The 25,059-nt window shown below is 36.4% G+C and overlaps 1 protein-coding gene across 1 annotated transcript in view; it reads left to right on the top strand.

Annotated features, from left to right (window-relative positions):
- The window catches only part of DIAPH2 (diaphanous related formin 2), a gene marked incomplete at its 5' end in the record, with an annotated part of 1,076,033 nt that overhangs the window by 47,060 nt on the left and 1,003,914 nt on the right, over positions 1–25,059 (top strand). Inside the window, 1 exon segment of the mRNA XM_014583678.2 lies at positions 15,405–15,437. Within this exon segment, the coding sequence (XP_014439164.1) occupies positions 15,405–15,437 (33 nt within the window).

Raw genomic sequence — 25,059 nt, 5'->3', positions numbered from 1 at the left:
TCCTTCCTCCCTCTTCTTCCATCTCTCTTTCTCTCTCTTGTTATCTCCCCCTCTCCTTTTCCCCCACTGTATTTCTTTGACTTGCTGCTGTCTAGCTGGACCAATACAAACCAGACAGGCTCTAAATGGCTAAAAAATGGTTTGTTTGGGTTGCATTGAAAACAACCAAATGTGTAGAACTTTGAGTTTGACAGTTGGATTCTGAGCACAAGATCTCAGCCTGCTGTGAAGGAGTAAACAATATAGGGCCAATATGCAGAGGCCATCTTTAGCCCATTTATGTAATATAGTCAGTGTTATGGAAGAACCAGTCCATCCTTCAGGAAATTTATACCCTCTATGGGAAATTGTATACTCTGATAAAAGCTATAATCAAAATTTGAACTATGACCTTAGGAGTAATAATAAAAAAAGACCACTTCTGTGGTCCTTCCTGGTTTTTAAAATCATACCATAGCTCAAGAAAACACTCTACATTGTGGGCTACTGGTAACTAACACCATGCTTCATAACTTTTTGAGTTTTAAAACTCTGATGCTCCTTCAGTATCTGTGGGTTACTGTTTGTGTTTCGTCACTGTCCATAGCTTTGGGTGTATATATAGTTTCATTTCTGCATTTCATGTGAAAACCAATGCCTGTCTTAGCACATTCTATTATGGTATTAATAGAGAGAGAAGAGGTTGTTTAGTTCCTTCCTAAAGTAAATGGTCACTATTTAAAACTCAACTATGAGGATACTTATATATAGTATGGGGAATTTGAGATATTCAGATATCAATAGGTATATGAAAATGGATAGACTTTTGAAATTGGGAAAATTGTACTCAAGCTCTTGAAAAAATTTACTGCAAGTACACTAGAGGCAGTCTTTTTGAAGAAATTTGATCCCAGGACAATACAATTTTTTTTTTTTTTTTTTTTTGTGAAAGGGATCTAGAGTGATTTCTTCTCTTCTGTTACTCTTTAAATTCTTCTGCTGAAATAATAGGCCAATTTTCTTCTGTCCTCTTAAGTACCATTATTAGTGCAACCAGCCCTGTCTGTAAAGGAAAAGACAGTTTTTTTAAGCTTATTTTATTTGTTCCATGATAGAGAGACAGAGAGTAGGAAACAGAAAGACAACACTCCCAACAGGGTCCCAATGCTATGATCTGCAGCCAGTCTCAGTCAGCCCTGGATCATGGACACACATGTGCCTGGCATATTCAGGAAGGTTTCTTTCTTTCTTCTTCTTTTTTTTTTTTTTTTTTTTGTGAGTTTTGGGCGTGTGCGTTCGCCAGACAGACAGAGAGATAGAAAGCGAGAAATCACCCCCCAGAGGGGATGGCCACACCGCAATCCCTTCTCTTCCATTCTCCTCTCGGGATCTTGGGCACGCACGCACACGTGCCTGGCATGAGTTTAAGCCGCTGGGTCCAGGACGTGAACTGCAGTTGACTACATGGGAGTCCAGCGACATAGCCATTACGCTAACTGCTGGTCCCTTCAGGAAGGTTTCTGAACATGAACCTTACAATGTGGGCCACCCTCACAGAGCATCACATTTTTCTGCTGTGCCTGTAAGAAAATGTATCAAAAGAGGATGGAGTTAGAATACTACTTACGACCAATGTAGGTGTATCATTGATTAGATAAGATTTGTTTTAAAAGTTTCTTTTATGAGAGTAAGAAGCAGAGAGGGAGAGACAGACAGACAAGCACCCTCAATAGGGAGGGCCTCACACCACTATTTCCTCTCCTTCCCAGTGTGCCTAACAAGCCAGGATCACAAGCATGTACCTAATATGTACAGGTCAATTGGAGAACCAAATTCACAATTTTCTATATGGATCCAACATCGCTTAAGTAGTGTGTTACTGCTGTTCCACTGAGCTGTCTCAGATAAGATTTTTTTTTTAAAATTTGCCCAACTGCATGAGTGCTTCCAGAGAGAGAAGAACGGAAAACAAGGTTGTGGAGAAGTGAGAGGGTACTCCCATGGGACATGGTCATGTCACAGTCCCTTCTCTTCCATTTCTCCATCCTTTTGGGATTTTGGGCACACACACATGCAGCCGGCATGTTTGTCAAGTTGCTGGGTCTGAGACTTGAACTGTGTGGTTGCCTTGTAGGATCCTTAACCACCATGGGCTGGCCCTAGATAATGTTTTTAAACTTGATTCAGAAATTCAGTCATCCTCTGCAGCGAGCTGTATGGGCACAGCTGGGTACTACTTTAAAGTATGTTCATTCTACTCACCGGGGTTTATGCCTAGGGTCAGACTTGGATACATGTGTAGGTTTGTGTCAGCTGTGCTAGCTAATGGATTTATTTAGACTAATTAAGTTCATTGGCAGAACAATTGAATGGGGGGGGGAGGAAGGTATGGAGGGCAACCATGGATGCCAGGGACAATGGGGGAGGAAGATGGGACATAGCAGAGGGTGGGGGATGGGGAATCAGGGATGGCAAGACAAAGGGCAAGGTATGCAGGACGTAAGAATTGGAAAATTATTTGCTGAGAACATGTATGTGGATGTGCTTGATTGAGCCAATGCACAGTGTATTTTGGATGGAAAATTCATTTGTGTGTTGTGATGGTGTAAAGTGAATTAATAAAAAAAAATAAAAGAAAAGAAATTCAGTCATCCTTAAGAACTTTGTTTCTGTAGGAAAACGTAATGGCAGAACTAACTCTGTGTGTTGCATCAAGGCTATAAAGCATCTATGTATGCCACAAACCTCAATAGTATTGATTATGGCCATTAAATATTAATAGGTCATTTTACCAAATAGGTCATTTTTACCAAAACCTTGGCTATGATTGTGGTTTTGGGTGCATTAATTTAGAGCTCAAACTCATGACAACACAGTAAGAGAAATTCTGTAAATGTTCTATAAATGTTTAAGCACATCTATATTTGTATTTCAGTGATCTAGTGACTATAAATCATTCTGTCAGCTGCATAGTAACATTTAAGTTCAACCTTCCTAATCCCTAATTGGCCAAACTGTTATGAAACCAAATTACTCAGCAGTGAGGAAAATAGAAACTTGAACAAATACTATTAAAATAAGTTTAGCACTTCTCAGACTTATCCTACATAGCTCAGACTTTTCCTGTTCTTTTTTTTTTTTGAGAGTTTTTTTTTATTTTTTATTTTTTATTTATTTTTTGCTATAGGGCGTGTGTGCTCACCAAAAAGACAGAGAGAGACAGACAGAAAATGAGAAATCATCCCCCAAGGGGGATGGCCATGCCACAATCCCTTCTCCTCCATTATCCTCTCGGGATCTTGGACACACACGCACACACACCCAGTGTGAGTTTAAGCCACTGGGTCCAGGACTCAAACCATGGTTGGCTACATGGGAGTCCAGTGACATAGCCATTACGTTAACTGCTTGTCCCAGACTTTTCCTGTTTTATCAGAGATCATTTATCATACATACTGAGTGTTGACAAGTTGAACATGCCTGGGGTATTATGTGTAGAGATGTAATATGTATCTGCTACTGTTTTTCAAGAACTGCTATGAAAGGGTTTGGGTTTGCTGGTTGGAAGCCTTTGTTGGTATCAGCAAAGTCAAAGAATTGTAGAGGAGGTTAATAGCCTCTTCATATTTTCTGGCTCTATGCAAACTGTGACCTATATGATGTATAAGATATACCACTCTTATCTTAAAATGTAGGTGAAAGGGGAAAACAAATACATGTTTTCTACATCAAAATCTTTACAATGAAAAATTTCTGTGGTTCACCATGTAACTTCACAAAGAGAAAAAAGAAATTTGAGTCATTTACTTTGACCTGTATGTGTGTAAGGGTCATTGCATTAGTTCTCAGGTTGCCTGTAACTTGCCAGGCATATAGCTCATTGCTCTTTGTGTTATAACTGCTATAATTACAAGGACTAAGTATACGAGGAAACTTCAGATATTTCATGGGAATGTATATTATGAAAAAAAAGTGTATGTATTGCATCCAAATAAACTTAGTTTTAATTCCATTTTTCCCTAAACTTCTTTCTGATTAATTTTTTTTCTGAATTTATTTCTTCCACGAGTGACAGAAAGATAGCATCCCAATAGGGTCTTGATGTTGTGATCCACACACAGCCTCAGCCAGCCTCATATCATGGGCACTCAGAACCTTCCCATATGAATCAGCCTCACAGAATGTCTAATTTTAATGCTAATGCCACCATCCAGACCCCTTCATGAACTTTTAGTAGGATCTTTTTTTAAAAAAGTTAATTTGTTATTATTTTTAGAGAGAGAGATTTTTGCTATAGTGTGTGTGTACGCTTGCCAGAGAGACAGAAAGCGAGAAATCACTCCCTAGGGGTAATGGCCATGCCTCAGTCCCTTTTTCTCCATTCTCTTCTTGGGATCTTGGGCACACACGCACATGTGGCGGGTGTGAGTTTTAAGCTGCCGTGTGTGGAACTCAAACTGAGGTCAGCCATGTGGGAGTTCAGCGATGTAACGATTATGGCATAGTTTGCTGTTCTTATTCTACCTCAGACTTTCAGAAGAGCCCACTGTAAAAAACACAAGAGTATAAGAAAGTTGACATGTACTACCATAAACAGTAATGCAATTTCTGTTTTGTGTAAAATAATTAAAAAATCAAAAAATAAGAACTTACTGTTAATTCATTATGATACTGTTTGTAAAACGGTAACATAAATGACATTGTTCTGGAATGTGTTCTTTAACAGCACAATTTCTGTCAGTATTTTTAAAAGGAATTATCATTCAAATTAAAACTAATTACAAAAACTAAGGTACACTATGGGAACAAAACTACTTGTGAGAGAAGATAAGTTTATAAAGTCTCATTTTTTAAATAAATACTAAGTTATTTCAAAAAAATTATTAGGGGACCAGCAGTTTGCGTAATGGCTATGTCGCTGGACTCCCATGTAGTCGACAGCGGTTCGCGTCCCGGACCTGGTGGCTTAAACTCACGCTGGGCGCGCGTGTGTGTGTGTGTGTGTGTGTGCCCAAGATCCCGAGAGGAGAACAGAGGAGAAGGGATTGCAGCGTGGCCATCCCCCCAGGGGGTGATTTCTCGCTTTCTGCCTCTCTGTCTCTCTCTGTCTGTCTGGCGAGTGCACGCGCCCTATAGAGAAAAACCTCTCCAAAAAAAAGAAAAAGAAAAAAAAAAAACTTTTTAAAGTTTTCTGAAAATTAAAATCATCTTGCCTATCATATCAGCATACTTTGCTTAAGCTTTTAAGTTGTCTTAGATATTCATTATAATACTTAATTATTTTAAAATTTCTTCCTATGTGAATCCATATCAGCTGTTTTTTGTTTTCCAGGGGGAAAGGGAAGTTTACTTTCACTCTGGAAAGCAGTTTATATGATTTGCACCTTTGGATGCATGTGCTCCAAGGAATAGACAGCTAGTGTACCAATGAACTTTTAGACCAAATCTATTCCTGATTTGGGGGTTGTTTGCAAGTTCAAGAGTATCAGAAGTATTAATAGTAAAATTAACTTAAGTCATTGGTTGACTTCTATGTTTTTTTTTTTTCATATAAATAGTGTGTCATGTAAATTCCTTATTCAAAACTCAGGTGTGGTTTTCAGTTTTAAGTGATTTATACTCTTGAATTTTTAAAGGAGGGAATCATTTTATTTTTGTCAGATTAATTTTACAGCTGCATCAGAAAACTAAATGATGTGGTTATTTATAAAAGCTACTTGAAGTAGATACATTGCAAGTCATTGGGAGGTGAAGTATTTCCAGAGTGATAATCATAACCATTTAGAGGTTATTTGTGTGTTACAAAGATAGTAATCACAACAACAGATATTTAAATTACTCTATTTAATACAAACAACAATCATATGCCTGGGTACATTGCTTCAATAACAAGCGTAATTTTAAACAAGATTGTATGTACCAACTGCCTTCTCTGTTTCCATTGTTATCATCTCTGTCTAAGCTCTTATCTCCACAACTGGATCACTCTCTTCCTCTGTCTCTCTCCCTCCTCCTCCCCGGCCCGAATTCCATCAATCATCACAGGTTTGAGCATTTACTATGTGTAAAAACCTGAGAACACAGTGGGGACTAAGAGTCTTAGTCCTTACTACACTGAATTTACAATTTAGCAGGGAAGACTGCTATTGGTAGGCAATCGTAATTTGATAATTGAAATATGTTATAAAAGGAGTAGTTCAGGAACCATGATACATGTCCAGCTATAACCTTAGCTGAGAGCAGGGAGCATGAGTAGATGGCCAGATAAAGAAGAAAGGGCATTGGAGAGGGGTTGGGTAAGACCCTAAGCAGAACAAAGAGCACACGGATTGACTAAGACTGAAACAGGGCTGGCACTTTAACCAGTAATGTTATACTGATGAAGACTCTTGCATATCGATTTCAGAATGTAATATGGGTTTTGGAGCTTGGATTCTAGTCACACATAAATGCCAATCCTAACTGTGTAATTTATTACCTTTGTAACTTTAGGCAAATAACTTTTTGTGAATGTAAACCTTGATTTTCTAATGCACGAAATAAAACAGTAAGTTTCGGTACATAAGCTTATTGTGAAGATTTAAAGGAGGCAATACACATAAAACACTTACCATAGTACCTGGCACATAGTAAATGCTCTGTAAATGGTAGCTATTATCTAGGTAGAATAAACCAAACTCTCTGTTGTCTGGAAGCCTTTTTAGCCTTTGAGTCCTTCTCCGTTTTATCCTGAATATTACATTAGAGGTCTACAACTATTTTCTGAAATTCTAAAATCTGAAATTTCTGAAAACATACTTGCATCATTTGGTCACAAAGCCCACCTACTTGAGGGTTATGAAGTTTTTGTCCCATTTTGTGGAATATTCACATTTTACTGTTAAATATGAATGCATTTAAATCAGTACACTATCCCAGATACTGCTGAACATGTTTTGTAATATGAGGAAGCTTCAAAAAGTTCATGGGAAAAATGGAACTAAAATACACATTTAGTTAGGTACAAAAAACTTTTGAAATTTGTCTTTAGTTTTTTTTTTAAATTTTAGTAATACTTCTATGAACTTTCTGAAGACCCCTCATATATGGTACATATACTATATATCTAACATGAGACTCTTTGAATTTTTTTTATTAATTTTATTTTAAATCACTATATATCACTTGGCTTGTGAGGAGAATTTTCCAACATGAATGCACTTCACACCAGTCCATTTGGGGATACTATACAGGTTATTACCCACAGATAATAATCCATTTCTGTGTCTCATAAATGTTTTGCCTCTCTATTTTTCTCCTTGATGTCTTTCCTTAAACTCTTCTCCTTCTCCCCCCCTCTTCCCACATTATATCCAGTATCCATAACCATTTTCCATATTTCTATATCCTCTAATCTCTCAGTTTCAGCCAAAGTGTGGACAGTCAGTATATATTAAGTAGACATATGACGTCTCTCCTTAATAGCCTGACTTGCTTCAGTTGGAACTTTCTGAATTCTAAAACACAACCACCTTCACAGATTTCAAATAAAAAATTATGGGCATGTGCTACCTGAAATCAGCTTTCTAAGATCCTATTTTCTCCATCTCTTTCTGAATTAGGTTATCATGAAGACCCCCAATGTTTGTTACATTTAGTATGAACTATTGTGTTTTTCAAAACTACCTGTAATCTGAATACCCCGCATATCCAAAATATAATACCTTCCTACTTGAACTCTTTGTTTCATAAGTCTGCTTTCCAGGGCCTGACTTTCTTCTCTTCCCCTCTTAATAGCTATTTAAATCCTACCCAGCAATTAGAGTATAATTCTTTATAGTTTCTCAGTGAAGCTGTTTATCTGTTTCTTCTTTGGATGAATACATTTATTCACCAAACGTTTGAGCAGGTATTATGTACCAGCAAATGTTCTGTCAGAGGTCCAAAAGTGAGTAAGACAGTTAAGGTCTCTGTTGTTATGGAACTTGCTTTTAGAAACTAGAATATAAGGACCAGCAGATGGCGTGATGGTTATGTTGCTGGACTCCCATGTAGTTGACTATGGTTCGAGTCCCAGACTCGTGGTTTAAAACTCACGCCAGGTGTGTGTGCATGTGTGTCCAAAATTGTGAGACGAGAATGAATAAGGGATTGTGGCATGGCCATCTCCCTTGGGGGGTGATTTTCTTGCTTTCTATCTCTCTCTCTATCTTTCTGGCGAGCACACACACCCTATAGCAAAAATACCTTTAAAAGAAAAAAAGAAAAGCTAGAATACAAACATGTAAATAAGTGAACAAGATCATTTCAGAGAGTGGATAATGCTGTGGAGAGGAGTAGAGAGGAAAAATTAGTGGTATCTGAAGAGAAGAAGCTACAAACCTTAGAACCTCTTAGCTTACTATTTAATTATTTGTTTTTAATGTGGTTAGTTTTCACTCCCTGGTTAGATTGTAAATGTTTTAAGGGAAGAATCGTATCTTAAACTTCTATGTGCCGTAAAGTGTTTGGGCATGTAATGAGTACTTGATTAATGTTTGGTTGAGACATTTATCTTCTTAAAAAAAACAGAGAAGGTAAATATTCATCAAATATTGAGTCCCCCTTGGTATCTGCCATGTACAAAGTACTGTGCTGTGTTTTGAAATACTGTATTTGTGTAAAGCTTGCTTTCTTTTTCATTTCCGTTGCTTTGTATTCGTAGGCTTAGAAAGAAGTACTTTCATGTCCAATTTTTCTCATTTGAAGTGGTTTATTACAAAGGAAACAAATATTATTTTGATACATGCAGAAACTCTGACTCTTAAAAAAGCTGAATTAGTCCTACAGTTGTTTTTGTTTAATTCAGGTACTTTGTGTACTTAATTCAAGTACTTAGTCTTTCAGTTCATTAGTGTGAATTTTTTTGAAGACCTAAGAGCCAAACATAAATTTCCTAAACCATTTGCTCATAGTCCTGAAGCTGATCATGCTTGTTACACAGATGAGAATGCTGGTTTCTCATATCCTAGTCACTCCTCCTGACAGTCAAGAGTGAAGTTAAGGGCAAGACAATTCATTTAAGATTGAGCATATTTTGTGACAGGTTTATAAAACTAATCCAGTGAAGTAACACAGCCTTTTGCTCCCTGAAGAAAACTGAATCCCTGTTACTAAGATGTCATATTTGATCTCTAATTTATATATATATATATATCCCAAAAGGAATTTTTTTTTCTCCTTACAGAAATGGTAGAAAGAATTTTGATTTGTAGTAGCCAAGGAATTTGGTACATTAAACCTTGAGGCTTTGGGTTGATAGGACTTCTAAGAGAGTGTGCTTATGGTTACAAAAATATAAAAGTATTGCTCTACTAAAATGATGAAATGGACAGTTCAAGATGTTAACAATATCAAAGTAAGGTGGAGAATTGGAACTTAATGCCTGTAACTTCATCTTCTCAACTTCTAAGCTTTAGAGCTTTTAGGGCAGGGCCATGTCTCTTTAAATCTCTGGTGCCGAGCACTCTGCCAACGGATCTAGCATCTGTTTCTAAGCGATAATGGTGATAGAGGACTCCAGTGCCTAAGATGATGTGTGGGTGTCTGAAAATGACTCTTACTGTTAGAAAAGGGGATGAAATAATGTTTTGGAGTAATTTTAAATACAGGCAGTAAATAGTTCAATGATTGTGAAAGCTAAAATTTGTTTTCCTTCTGTCATCTTAGAATCACCTTTACATTAAACTCAGTTCTAAAAATCAGATTATAGATAGCTTTCTTGGTGAAATAAATGCAACTGGGAGGTACTCAACTAACACAAAATATCTGTATAAGAAAGTATTGGAATGCCTGAACAAAATGTTTAGCTTGGTTCTGGTAATTGAATAGCCTTGAATTTTCTTGATTGGTCCTACTGGTTTTTGAAATTCAGGGAAGTACAGGATCTGAAGAGTTGGCAAGCAGAGGCCTTTTGAAGAGTGACTACTTCCTTCTGTGCTGCTGACATGGATAGGTATTAGGCAGGCATGTCATTCTGAGAAATCACCCCTGAATTAGTGCTTGATGTTAATTACCTTCTTCAAGACCCTTTGTAAATTGGAAATTAAGAGGAGATTATAATATGGTAGTACCATATCAGAGCTCTTAGAACCTTTCTGGTTGTGATTGTTCTTTCATTCTACTGGTCTTAACTAGTCTACCACCTCCATAATGGAAGAGAACATGCTGACCTTGTTTATTGTATTTTTGAACAGGTGCATAGTAGATGTTTAAATATTTGTTCAATTGAATTGAACATGATTTTATGTGTCCTATTGCCCCAAGCCCTTCTTGGAAAGCAAGACACATAAATCTAGGTAAATAATTGATCCTCTGTCTTTGTTGTAATGGCCATCGTACTCATTTTCTTTCAGTGAGAAGAACATATTAAAATAATGTGACTATGTTCTGAGTTAGTGGTAAGATTTTTGCATTATATGCAATTTAGTTGGCCAATTTCTCTGGTACTAGAGTAATTGCAAGATGTTTATAAAACATTGTATTACCATGTAACATTAGCCATAAGAGAGTTGAATCTTTACATCTTGCTGTTTTTGTTCATTTCTGCCTGATTGAGAAAATTAAAACTTAATTTTCTTGCAATAATGACTCTTGTATTATAATCAGAACTTCGGTATTAGGGTTTATAAGTATGTCAGCCATTTCTCTTATTCTTAAGGGGTTGAGACTCCACAATGATACTTTCATAATTATACAATACTCATATACTACTGTACTAAGTTATATTTAATATAGCTGATCATAAATGAAGTTTAATAAACTCTGATTGCTTGACTAATGCACACTTATTGCATTTTCAGAGTTGATTTTAATGAAAATATATGGTCACTATACTTATTGGTGCAATATGCCCACATTGTAATGACCATTATCATTAGATTTGCATAATAAAAACTTACTAAAATGAGTTTAATCTGTGCTTTTAATTCAGGGATGTGACTCTAATAAAGATTTTTTGGGTCATTTTTGTGTGTTTTTTTTTTTTTTTTACTTTTTTTTAACTCTGTGGTAGCTGTATCGTTTGTATACAGTAAAATCCATAGTGTTTACTTGTTTGTAGTGTGAGAGATAGATGCTCATTCTTATATAAATAATAGTCAGAAAAACATTGAGAGCTTGTCCCTGAAGAATATCTTTATAAATGAGAATGTATTTTAATGTAACTATTTTTCAAGTGTAAAGATCAGTTCACATAATAATGACTGCACTTGAAACTTGTTAGAAATAAAGTTTTCCAGTTCTGTGATTTTTTTTTTTTTTTTTTTTTGCCATAGGGCCCAAGTTTGTAGAAGAGAGAGAGTAAGACAGAGAGAGGGAAGTTGAGAAATCACCCCACAGGAGGGGTGGCCCTGCCACAATCCCATTTCCTTCATTCTCCTCTCAGGATTTTGGGCATGTATGCACACACACCTGGCTTGTTTTCTTAGGCCGCCAGGTCTAGGACTTGAACTGTGGTCAGCCATGTGGGAATCTAGCACCTTACCCACCATGCCACCTGCTGGCTCCAAGCAGTTTTGGTTTTGGTGGTGTTTTTTGTTGTTGTTCTTAAGTTCTTTTCCTTTTTGACAATCTATATAAAGACAGTTGTGTGTCAGAAATAATATCTTTCATATTGCAGATCATTCAATTGTAACTTGTATAATTATTTTAATATATTCCTAATGTGCAGTGGCCAAAAATCACCTCTCCTGAAACTCAAGTTCTAATTTTAAGATTTAAGTTTTCAATGGAGTGCACTTATTTCTTTTTTTTTCTGAACAGTAATTAAAAAGAGTTCTAACTAATGTTATATTGATGTAATATTATATTTATAAAAGCATAATTTTTACATGAAGGAAATCTATGAGAAAGTATCCATATTTGATTAAATGTGAACAGTTACACAAGATATATACTTTATATGTATCAGGAAATCACAAACAAGTGTTTTTCTTTATGATTCTCTATCATAAGTAATTGGGAAAATGTTTTTACATTAGTACAATTTCCTATGTGCCTTGGAGTGCCCTATTATTCTTGAAGATGCCTGTTAGGAAATCAAAATTCTATAAGAATAAAATAAATAAAACATATTCCTCCATTTTTTTTTTTTTGCTATAGGGCGCATGTGCTTGCCAAAGAGACAGAGAAAGGGAGATGAGAAAGCACCCTGTGGGCCATGGTCACATGGCAATCCCTTTTCCATTTTTCCTTCCTTTTGGAATTTTGGGCACACACGCATTTACACGTGTTTGTGGTGTTTCTCAAAACACCAGGTCTGGGACTCAAACCATGCTGTTGGTCATGTGGGAACCAGTTCCTTAACTACCAGGCCACAGAGCTGCCCTTCTCTAAAACTATTTTTGACTAGAAGTCCACATTTGGTTTATCAATAACTAAACTTTATTAACTCAAGGGAAGCTCTAGAAATAGAAATATGGCTAGCAAAATGGTCATTCCGGATCAGAGGGAACAGTGGGGCACAGACAGGATGCCATGGGACATGCATTAACAAAAGGTTTGAAGTTTTTTTCTATAGTGCATGGTTGTAAAAGAAGACCAGCTAGGGCCAGATAATACAGGGCTTTGAATGACATGCTAATAATAATAGTTTTTATTCTACAGGTCATCAGGAGGCATTGAATATCTATGAATGGGAATGTGATAGTCATTCATAATTTTTATTGAGCTTTAATGTGCCAAACACTGCTCTGGGTATTACATCCCTTAATCACACAAACAAAAATCCTTATCTTTGTGGGAAAAGCAGATAAGAAATAATAAATTATAGATAATACTAGAATATGCTAAGTCCTACTGAAAAAAGGAAAAGTAGAGCATGGTAAGGCAGGTCAGGAGGGCCAGAAATATTTAGAGGAGGTGAATATTTCCATTTTAAATAGGGCGGATAGAGTAGGTCTTGCTGAACAAAAACCTTGAACGAGGAGTGTGGGAATAAGCCGTGCTGGTGATGGAAAAGAACATTCAGGCATATTGCCTTATTGGGGAGCAGTGAGGTGGTCAGCGTGACTGGAGCTGGGTGAATGAGGCAAGGCTAGGAAATAGGGTAGAGGGGCATGGGGAAATGTGGAAAGTAAAAGAGGGCTCTGTAGTCCATTGTCACGACTTTGACTTGCCTTCAGAAGAAAAATAGCCACTGGAAAGTTTTGAGCTGAGGAATGACATGATATGACTTCATTTTTCACAGTATTGCTTTGCTGTGTTCAAAATTAACTTAGGAGAGCAAAGGTAGAAGAGGGAAATGGGTTAGGAGGTCCTACAGACATCTAGGTAAAGGCTGCTGGTGACTTGAGCCAGATCTTTGTGGACTGTAGAAAGATTGCCATGAGATGGACAGCTGGGTGACTATTGGGAATGAAGGAGAGTAAGGAGGCCAAGATGACAGAAGTCTGAAACCTAGACAAATGGGTACCGGTGGTACCATTAACATAAATATTAGCCTTCTCTTTGCAAAATGAGAGGCTTTGGCCAGGTGATCTCAGATGTCATCCAACTCGAATACTTTCTTGCTCCTTACTATGTGGTTTAATATGGACAAAAACTATGTTAATTCCAAAAAAGAGTGAAGTGAGGCAAAGATAAGACTAAAGTCTCTTTCCATAAGAGCTGGTGGAAATAATGCTTGCAATTCTTTCTTTTTTTTTTTTTTTTGTCTTTCTTCAATGCTTAAACTTTCAATGTATATTCAGGTGAGATACAGATTTGAAGCATTTCGGACATGCGGGTACCTGAACTTAAGAGAATTTGACCGAACAAAATCATATTTTCACCTGCTTTACCTTCCTGCTTTGGACATACAGATATGTTTCCAATGTTGAGTTTAAAACCCCAAAGCATGAGAGAAAAAAGAAAGCAAAAGTTGCTTAAAGAACTGTATAATCTATCTCACAAACCTACATGGACAGGCACATATCTGGATGGTGGTAGGGTTACTTTAGGCACTTTTGATACGTTGGAATTTCTTTCTCTGATTTTGCATTACAGGCAATCATGACGCTTGTCATCGTACATAAAACAGTTTTCTGTTATTCACTAGAAAAAGAGAAAATACCTGGTAGAGTCCTTGGGTAGATTCATCTTTCTTAAAATGGCTTCAGCTCTGATATAAATAATCCCCCCCCCTTTTTTTTTTCTAGACACTAGAGATTGATTGGGGTTTGTGCCAGCAGGATGTGATGAAGACATAGTACAGAGATTAGAGGTTTAGATCCCCGAGGGAGTTGATGGATTCAAAGTAGAAAAAGAGCATATAATAGCAGATTTGCCCCAGTTGATCCAGGATGGATGATCTTTAGCAGCACTGGGTTGGTGGTGTTTGAAGACAGCTTTCCTGAGATCCTGACACCAAGTAATTCTTACTTACTTCAAATTTATAATGGAATCCTCTTCACCAGTGAGAAGACTATTTTTCTAAGTAAAAAAGGATATGAGCATGCGCAACGAAGCTGATACACATTATTCCACTTTCGTTTTAAGAAACAAATGTGTAGGATGTAGCAGAGAAATTAATTAAATTCAATTCCTGACTGAACATTTAAAAAATCTGGCCCTTTCCTATACCATATCTTTTAATCGTCACTTAAATGCATTTATAATATAATATAATAAGGACTGTACTTCATGCTGATCTTATATAAAAGTCTTAAAGCATCTTCATGGAATATTACCAAATTGTTAGGTATCACTTCAGTATTGTACTCTAATTCTTGAAATAGTAGAAACTATTTATGTTATGTGGTAGTTTTTATTAACAATCATATTCTATCAATTAAAATATACCATTTCCAATGATTCTCAATATTAGAATTAGAAAACCACATGCAAAAAAAAGTATTAGGCATTTTTGAGAAATGGACGTATAACAGAATCAGAATCAGTAAGTTCAATTTTATTTAGAATATTTGTAAAGGTATCCTTTAGCTATACATTAGATGTAACAGTGAATCTTAGTCTGATCTGTTTGATTACATTTCATTACTATTAAATGTGACAATTTTCTTGTTACATATTTTTAAAAAATAATTTAGGTGTCTTAAAAATATGATTATTCTTTCTAAAACTTTGGAAAAACCTACAGAGACTTACAGTTTTGCTGTATCTTTTCTTACATTTGAACTCAGCACAAGTGTTGTCTTAATCAGGTCCGATTTTGAGACATTAAGAGTCATACTTAAAAACACACACTTCCTCACCAAACGCTTATTTTCTGTCTTTAAAAAGTTGTTTGTTTTTATTTTTGTAATAAATGAATTATTTATATATTTTAACTTTCTAATTCATTTGGGCTATTTACAGTTGATAAAATTATAAATGAGAATCATTCAATTATTATTTTTTGTTTGCTCTATGAGTTTATTTTATCTGACTGTTCTTTATTCTTTTTGTTTCCTTTTGGTTTTTACTAGAACATTCAAATAAAAACTTTGGCAGATGATGTGGTAAGGTGGTCTTAGCAGCATGTTATTGTATTACTTGTGCATGTTGCCTTTTATTAAAGTAGGTGGACATTAAAGCATTGATTATGTAAGATATAAGATGTCTGTATATTTACAAAGTACAGTAGAATGGAATGGTTATCAGGAGAATGCCTTCTCTTTCTTGAATATTAATGTAAACAATTATGTCAGAGCCCAACATAATTTTGATATTATCATACTGATATATATCTTAATAAAATACTTTTTAAATCTCCAAGTAAATCTATACTCTGGGACTATATACTCTGGGAAACAGACATTTCCTTTATTGATAGCCAAATAAATTGACTGTGAATATATTAAACATTAATATTAGAGGAAATTAATTTTAAATAGAAAGGAAATTAAGTTCATTGTATTAGTCAGGTATGTGTTATTAAATTTAAAAACTTTAAGTATTTTCAATCTGAATCTATCATAGTAAAACTTATTAAGTATTATGGGCTCAAAATTTACATGTGACCTTTTATAGCTAAACTTTTAAAAATGGTATTTTAAGTGGTATCAACTTTTTTTTCTGTGAAGCTGCCTATCTACAGGTAATGTAAGCCACTGTTAGTGGTCTAAGAAGATGAGACTGTGTGAATTAACTTCATTTCTTACAGCTGAAATGAAAAGCCAGTTTCTAGGTTAAAATGAAGGGCATAGTGGAAGATCAGATATTTGTAAGTAATGCTACTCATTAAAAAAAAACTAGCAAAATAAAACTAGTCCTGGAAAAGTAAATAGTAACATGATAGGAAAGGAAAAGAAATGTGTTGATTTAATGGTGAATTACATATTCAGATGCTTTCATGTCCACCATATCTTTTAGTGAGATTTGACTGTTGGATATACTGGGCTTATTTGGGATTACTTAATTTTTTTCTTGAGTTGTTTGATGATATGTTACATATCTCAACCAATGTAATTTCCCTCAAAGAGTTAAAAGAAAATTTGAAAATATAGTTCACAATAATTCGAAGAAATGAATCTTAAGTTAATGTGAAAACTGAGATAGCAACCAGGGGCTCATGAATTTATGTGAGTTCCTTTTTCTGCGAATTAAAGGAATTGGTTTAGATGATTTTTTCAAGTTTCTCCCAGCTCTAAAATAATGATTTATATAATCTCATTGTAAGCAACCAGATACTCAGATAATTTTTATAATCCTAAATAAGCTATTTAAAAGTATGCCCATGTCTTTCCAACTACACCTTTTATTAAAAGGAGTGTTCTTTGAATCACTAAAATAAAAGATATGTTCTTTTAGTGGGACTCACCGTAATTTTACACAAGCTGTGGTAATAACTTCTATGATGCTTATTGTACTGTTGCAGTAGTTTGTAAGGATTCAGGTAACATGGCAGTGAAATGCACTGCCCTCATTCATATCTAATGTTTTTGCTTGTTTAATGTGAGCTGATGGTATGCATGTGCTTCCTAACAGAAACTAGAATAAAACTGAGTTGAATTCAGTTTTATGTACATTACTAATTTTTGATGTCTGATGTTTTCTGGTTTAAAATAAAATGGCCTGTTTGCATGTAACTGAAGTTATTAACTTACTTTATGAAATAGCAAGCTAATTATTAGAGATTGTACATGGAATCAATGGTTCAAAGTCAATATCCATAAAATAGCAAGTTCTTCATAATCATGTTTGTAGAGTAAGTAAATCTTGAGTAACATGACAAGAAAGGAAAAGAAATGTTTATATTTCCAGTAAATGCAAAAGGTGATCTTTAATTTTGTTTTGCTTCTTGATGGATCACACATTTTGGGGAAGAAAAATTGGGGGGAAACAATAATAGGACAATAAGAGCAACTAGGCACCTTAAACATGCTAATTTATTTAAATCTCACAATAATTCTATCATGTGGATAATAGCATTACCCCTATTTTAGAGATGAGGAAATGGTCATATAGAGGCCAAGTAACTTTTTTTTTTTGTTTTTAAGAGAGATTTTTGGTATAAGGTGCGTGTGCTCACTTGGAGAGGCAGAGAGAAATAGAAAGCATGAAATTGCCACCCAGGGGGATGGCCACACGACAAACCCGTCTCCTCCATTTTCCTCTTGGGATTTTGGGCATGCTTTCACACACGCCTGACACTGAGTTTTAAGCTGCTGGGGCCAGGACTCACAAGTAACTTTTCTTTAATATTAAAGTTATTTTACTTTACTTCATTTTATTTATTTCTTCCATGAAAGACAAAGACAGATGCATCCCAACAGAGTCCTCACACTGCAATCTACCTCCCAACCCCACCCAGCCCTGTTCACTGACCATGCGTACATGTGCCCGGCTTATATAGGGAGGCCCTGGAACAGAAATTTGGGACCCTCCCATGTGAGTTCAGTTGCATCACTACTGTACTACCACTGCTTGGTCCTGGGACCAAGTAGTTTTTACAGGGTTACTCAGCTAGGAAATGGCAGAGCCTGATAGTCTGGCTTCAGAGTCTGTGCTCTTAACCACTCTAATGCTATACTGACAATTATTCATGTATACGTGTCACAATTTTTACCACTTTGAAGAAGAGAATCATTATCATAATTTTCCCTTAGAATTGGTTATTAGTAGCTCTTTTTATTTTTTCTTCCTTTTTTTTTTTTCATAGTTCTAAAGTTGCCACCAAAGACGACACGTTCTTTCTGAAAACAACTACAGGGCCAGGGCTTCGATCCAAGACTTTTTTTCACCTACTTACTATGTTAGACAGAAATGACAAAGGACTAAGTTTTACTTTTTGAGAACTAGTTTTCACCTCAGACTTCTGAAGCTGAAGAGATACTTCAAGGTTTCAGATGGTACAATCTCTAACTGGAGCTTGCTGCTTAAAATAACATTTTGTCAAAAGACAATAATGATATATATTATACTAAGTGCCATTTTGATGTTTCATTTCTTTATGTTCATGCTTCTTGATCTTTTTCTTAGGACTTTTTATTTATTTATTTATTTATTTATTTTTCTGTTTGCAGCGTGACCGAATTACAAGTTTTAGAAAATCTACTGTCAAAAAAGAAAAACCTCTTATTCAACATCCTATTGATTCTCAAGTCGCAATGAGTGAGTTTCCAGCAGCTCAACCATTATATGATGAACTTTCTTTGAATTTGTCAGAAAAGGAAGTACTGGATCTCTTTGAAAAAATGATGGTAAGTTAGATGATGTAATTTTAGAATGTGTGTGCCCAGTGTAGCATTGGGTTTGAAGTTGGTGTTTTTTTGAATTTATTAAATTTATTTTATTTTTTATTAATTAATTTATGTTACGTACTTTCACTGGACATCACCACAGCATACAAAAGTGTTTGTATGGACTGTGTTTATTATCACATAAAGGAGAGTCCTGAAACTTGGTACAACACAATTATTTACAAAGGTATCTTTTTTTCTGTTATTTTTACCTAAAATGTCCTTACCTATCTCTCTCTTCCACTGTGAGCTCCAAAAACAGAGATAGTCTTATTATCTTGGTTCTCTACTATTTAATAGTCTCTGGTACAGTCAACCAATTTTTTAATTAACTAATTTGTATGTCTTTTTCTATAAAGCAAAACAGGCCTAAGTCCGCTTTGCTGAAAACAGCACAAGGTTTCTTGTTGGGTATATGAGATAGAGTTGGGAGGACAGAAGGTAAGAAACAGCAATGGGAACAAAGAAATTAATTCATCCAGATTTGTTCTGTTTGCAACCATCATACAACCTATAGTTTCTTTATTTTTTTTAAGGTTTAATTAATTAATTTATTCCTTAAGGTAGAGAGACAGAAACACAGAGAAACAGAGAGACAGGTTCCCTCAACAGGGTTTCCATGCTGCAATCTCCCCTGCCACACACACCTTAGCTGGTCTCTGTCATAGGCACATACATGTGTGTTCCTGGCATACTCAGGAAGGTCCTGGGACCCAAACCCAGAACCTTTCCCTTGTGGGTACAGTTGTGTTACCACCGTGCCACCACCTGGACCTCAGCCTGTATTTTTAAATGCCTTTCTTATGTTTTATAGCTTGTGTTCTAAAGTATTCTTAAATAGGATAGTGAATATAGTATTTTGAGTATCCAGCAGTTTATGGGAGGAGAGAGGACAAAAGAGGCATTGGGTCATATTACATTCATTAGCTTAACCAGAGAAGAACTGGAGATCTTGATTTATGATTCATTCATTTAAAGACCTATCTCACTGTCACTGTTAATTTTCTGTGGATGTCTATTTTTTTCTGTAGTTAGGGTGCACAGGAATTTCAATGGTCCCCTTAACCAAAATAAAACGTTAAGAATCAATGAACTCTAGGTCCTTCTACTCTGCCTACTATGGATCATCTTGTCACCACAACTCTCCCTGTCCCCACTATTTCTTCTGCCTAGAAGAGTTAGTAGACCTTTATAATGTTTGTTGGAAGTTGCCGAATGAATATGAACACATGTCATTTATCTTTAAACTTTTCCTTCTGTTGAGCCACAATGGGCATTTGGCCTTTCCTCTGAAACAAGTCCTGACATTTTCATCCTCTTCAACGCTTCCTTCTAGTCCTGTGGTACACCTTTTTTCCTGTTGCTCCTTCCATGCTGTCGTCTTTGAACTGTCTTTAAACATCATTTTCTCTTGTGAAGTCTGTTATCTGCTGACCTTTTTTGGTGATGATAGCACCTGGCCATCCCTTTGTCCATTTCCTTTACTACTTATTTTGGTCATTTCAGCTGTTATATTGATAACCCCTTGAGCAAATTTTTACTCTTAGTAGTTCCTTAATTTTTTGAACTCCGAATCCATATGTTTATTTAATTATACGTATGAATACACTTTGGCTTGTGTCATTCTTTGGAATGATTCTACCTCTATAATCTTTAACTCTCAAATTCTCTTTGGAAGCTAAACAACCTATGCTATCTTTCAAAGGCCCTAAATTTTACAGAGTATGTACTGTATAGTGGTTAAGAACTTAAACTTTGGGGTCATTTATACTTGAGTTTGACTCGTGGCTCTGCCATAGACTGCATCACCTTATGGAAGTTATATAAGCATTCTAAACTTTCTTTTCTCTTCTTTTGAAGTTTATTTATTTATTTCCTCCATGAGAAAGAGAGAGACAGACAAGCACCCCCAAGAGAGTCTTTACCTCACAGTCCACTCGCAGCCAGCATGCCCAGTGTGTATAAAAAGACCTTGGCATATGAATCTGGGGTTCCTTTGGCTCACCATATGGCTTCAGCATTGTGGATCACTGCACCACTGCTGTTACCACTGCGGCTGTCCTCTAAGCTTTACTTTACTTAATTGTAACAAAGGTAAAAGAGGACTTTTAGGATAAAGGACATCATATAGCCAGAATAGTGCTTGGAATGTAAGTTTTCTCTATAAACAATTTTATAAAAGTTTATAGCATTCCTTTTCTGTATCAAGTAAGCCCTGTTGTTTCTTCAGTTATGAATATTTCCTGATCGCCTAGATGCTACTCAGTTTACCACCTCATTGTCCTAGTCTATTAACAATTTAATTACCCCAAACAGTGACCAACAACCCAAAGAAAAACATTGTTTTTTTTAAAAAAATGTTGCCAGAGTGTGTACACCCACCAGCCAGAGAGATTGATCCGTCACACGTGAGTATACCCCCCTCCTCCATGGGGGATGGCCACACTGCAATCGATTCTTTTCCATTTCTTCCTTGTTTGGGGATATGGGGCATGCAAGCACAAGTGCTTGGCATTTCTGAAGTACCCAGGTCTGCCATTCAAACTGTGTAGTCAACCGTGTGGGATCTAGCCACCTTAAGCGCCATGCTACAAACTGGCTCAACATTTGTAATCTTTAAGTGTCTCTTTTTTCTCTTCACTCAGAAATTATATTTATAGCTCTATTCTGCTGATCAAGTCGGTTACTGCTATTTGCAATATTGTTATGATTCTCTGGTATTCCCTTACTTCAGTTCTCTTAGGCCCAATATACCACCAGACCATCTTTCACTCCATTTATTTTCTCAATCACTTCCAATTGCTTCCCAAATCCTATTGATTCTGCTTTTGTAGTAACTGTTACATCTGTGTTCTCAGTTTTTTTCCAGTTGCCCTTGCCTTAGTTTAGGTGATTTTCCTCTCTGGGTATCTCTCTCTCTCTCTCTTTTTTTGAGAGATTTTTGCTATAGGGTATGTGCACTCACCAGAGAAAGACAGAGAGACAGAAAGCAAGAAATCACTCCCCCCTCCCCAAGAAGGATAGCTGTGCCACAGTCCCTTCTCCTACATTTTCTTCTCAGGATCTTGGGCATGCACACATGTGCCCAGTATGATTTTTTTTTTTAAAGAGAGAGATTTTTGCTATAGATGCATGCCATTGCTAGAGAAACAGAGAGGGACAGAGAGACAGAAAGCAAAAAATCACCCCCCAGGGGGGATGGCTGCACCACAATTCCTTCTCCTCCAGTGTCCTCTCAGGATCTTGGGCATGCATGTACATGCACCTCTCATGAGTTTTAAGTCATTGGATCTGGGACTCAAACCGTGGATGGTTACATGGGAGTCCAGCGATGTAACCCTTACGCCATCTGCTGGTCCTCTCTACTTGTTTCTTGGCTAGGCTACTAAAATAGCCTCCTAAGTGGTCTTCCTCCCATCTTTTAGTTCTTGTCTATTCTAATCCAGTATTAGGCTATGAATGATTCTGAAGTAGATCACTTTTCAAAAGCCCCAAGTGGGCCCTCATGTTTTTGGACAATCATTTCTTATGTGTCTACTCCATTTCCTCAACTATGTTCCTAGATGGTATTTCATATCTTTACTTTGGTGTTCAAATCTCTGAACTCTTGCCCATCTTTAGTCTCTGCTGATGGCCTTGCTGCGTAATTTACTGAGTAAATTGAAGCAATTAGAAGAGAAGTTCCCTACTGTGTCTACCTAACTTTTAGTTACTATACTGACATAGTCTGTCTTGCTACCTATTTACGTGGATGAATTTTTTATGTCTCTAACCTTCCATGTATATATAAGATTCCATTTCATTTCACTTACTCACAGATATTACTCCATTAATTTTCTCCTTCCTCTTCTACCATTCTCAGAAGTATACAAACATGCTTTTCCATCTTACAATACCTTTTATCAACCCTATCTCTGTTATTTAGTGTCCTTTGAAGAGAAGCACCTCACAATAATTTTGTTTATGTATGCAGTTTCCAACTCATCTCTCACTTCTCTCCTAAACTCACTTCTACCAGGCTACCCTCCTGTCTTTCTATCAAAACTGCTCTTAGCAGTGTCACTAAAGATTTTTCCTGCTCCTAAGCCCATGGTCAGTTCTTAGTTCTCATCTTAATGGACCTACCAGCAGCATTTGATGCAGTTGATTTTCCTCTCTAGTTTGAAACACTTTTTCCCCCCTCCTCAACATTCATCTGATTGACCTCCTACTCCTTACCTCTCAGATCAGTCCTTTTCAGTCTTCTTTGCTGATCTCATTTTCTGTCCTCAACCTCTAAATGTGGGAGTCTCAAGGATTATCTCAGACTTCATGCTGTGGTCCACTCCCAGCTAGTCAGGAACATAGGGATGTGTACCTATACCTGTTGTGTACAGGGGGACCTTTGGTCGTGAACCCATGACCTCACGTGGTCTCAGCATTGCAGACTGTTGCACCACTTAGCACCACCACTGTGGCTGCCCAACATGGAACAATTACCATTTAAAACATGAGCCTTTAAAATGTCACCTGGCTCCTCACATCGCTAGAATGACTTCCCATTTCACTCAATATAAAAAAGATAATATACATAAAATAGCCTATAAGGCCCCACATGGTTTGCCTCCTCCCACCTTAACTCTTTGATACTTTCCTCTATTACAGCCCCCACCACCACCACACTCACTCTGCTTCAGTTGCACACTTGCCTTTTATGTAATTATAGCCCTAAGTGAAAATGACTCCTGATAGTTCGCATTTTTTTTCAATTTGTGTGCAACATTTACAGTGTTTTCAAACTTTATAACATGTCTGTTTTGTGGTTTGAATATTAATTCTAATGTTTCAACAGAAAATGACCATTTCTTCTTTATTTGTGCGATGTTTTTAAAAAGATTTTATTGTTGTATTCATAAATGTGATTTAGAGGAACATACAACTTGGTGCCACATTTCTCTAATAGGCATTATTCCTTCCATGGGAATTTTGGAATAGGATATTAAGAAAAGATATTTTTCAGGTACTCTCATATCGTGTTATATCATTATTTGTTGGATCTCATTTCTGTTATTATGTCACCTACATAGTCATTATGAACTTGTATATTCACGCATGAAATGAAATTGCTAGGTCATATGGTAGTTCTGTTTTTAATTCCTTAAGGAACCTTCCTACTGTTTTAATAAATGGCAGTACCAATTTTTTGGGGGGGAGAGGGTTTGCTGTAGGGTGCTTGTACTCGCCAGAGAGAGACATAAGGAGGGAAAGTGAGAAATTACCCCCTGGGAGGATGGCCGTGCTGCAGTCCCTTTCCCTCTATTTGCCTCAGGATTTTAGGCGTACACACACACATACTGGCATGAGTTTTCAGCTACCAGTCCAGGGCTCAAGCCATGGTTGGCCATGTGGGAGACCAGCACCTTAATCACCACACCACCTGCTTGACTCCATGGTTATACCAATTTACATTCCCACCAAGAGTGTACAAGTGTTCCCATTTCTCCATATCTTTACCAATACCTGTTACCTTTTTGATAATAACTTACTTGATGTGAGATGATATCTCACGATTTTAGTCTGCATTAGGTAAAATAAGCCAGGTATTGAAAGACAAATACTGCGTGATATCACTCATATATGGAACCCAACAAATTTTTTCTTATAGAAGTATAATAATGGTTATTGGGCTGAGGTGGTTGTGAAGGGAGGGTGGGGAAATGTTGGTCAGGTGAATAAGTCCAAACATCTATTGCACAGCATGGTGATTATAGTAACTAATATGAGGTTCTTAAAAAAGTTCATGAGGGCCAGCCTTACAGGTGGCATAACTGTTAAGCATTGGGGATTAGATCCCACATGGCTGACTGAGGTTTGAGTCCCAGCACTTGTGGCTTGAAAAAACATGCTGGGTGTGTTTGCCTACATGCCTGAAATCCAGATGGGAAGTACAAATGGAGTAAAACGGATTGAGGCATGATCATGTCCCATTTGGGGGAGAGGGGGTTCATTATCTTCTGGCAATAAAAAATAATGGAAAAAATAGTCTATGAAAACATAGAATTGAAATATGAATTTATTTTGGTTCAAAAAGGTTTTGAAATCCATGAATAGCTTTTTCATAGTATACATCTTCTAGGAAGCTTTTGAAGACCCCTCATATATTGTATAGGTTAAGCATCCTTAATTAAAAAATCTAAAATTTGAAGTTCTAAAATCTAAAGCTTTTTGAGTACTGACATGATACTGTAAGTGAGAAATTCTATCCCCGATCTTATGACATGTCACAGTCAAAGTGCTGCAGTACAAAAATATTATTTAAAAGTACCTTCAGCCTATGTGTATAAGGTATATATAAAACAAATTAAGGTCATATTTAGTCTTGGAGTCCCATCCCTAAGATATCTCATATATATACAAATAT

Source organism: Tupaia chinensis, unplaced genomic scaffold, assembly GCF_000334495.1.
Source record: "Tupaia chinensis unplaced genomic scaffold, TupChi_1.0 Scaffold144482_1, whole genome shotgun sequence".
Taxonomy (NCBI): Eukaryota; Metazoa; Chordata; class Mammalia; order Scandentia; family Tupaiidae; genus Tupaia; species Tupaia belangeri.
The sequence above is the reverse complement of the archived record's forward strand: the minus strand, read 5'-3'. Positions and strand labels throughout refer to the sequence as shown.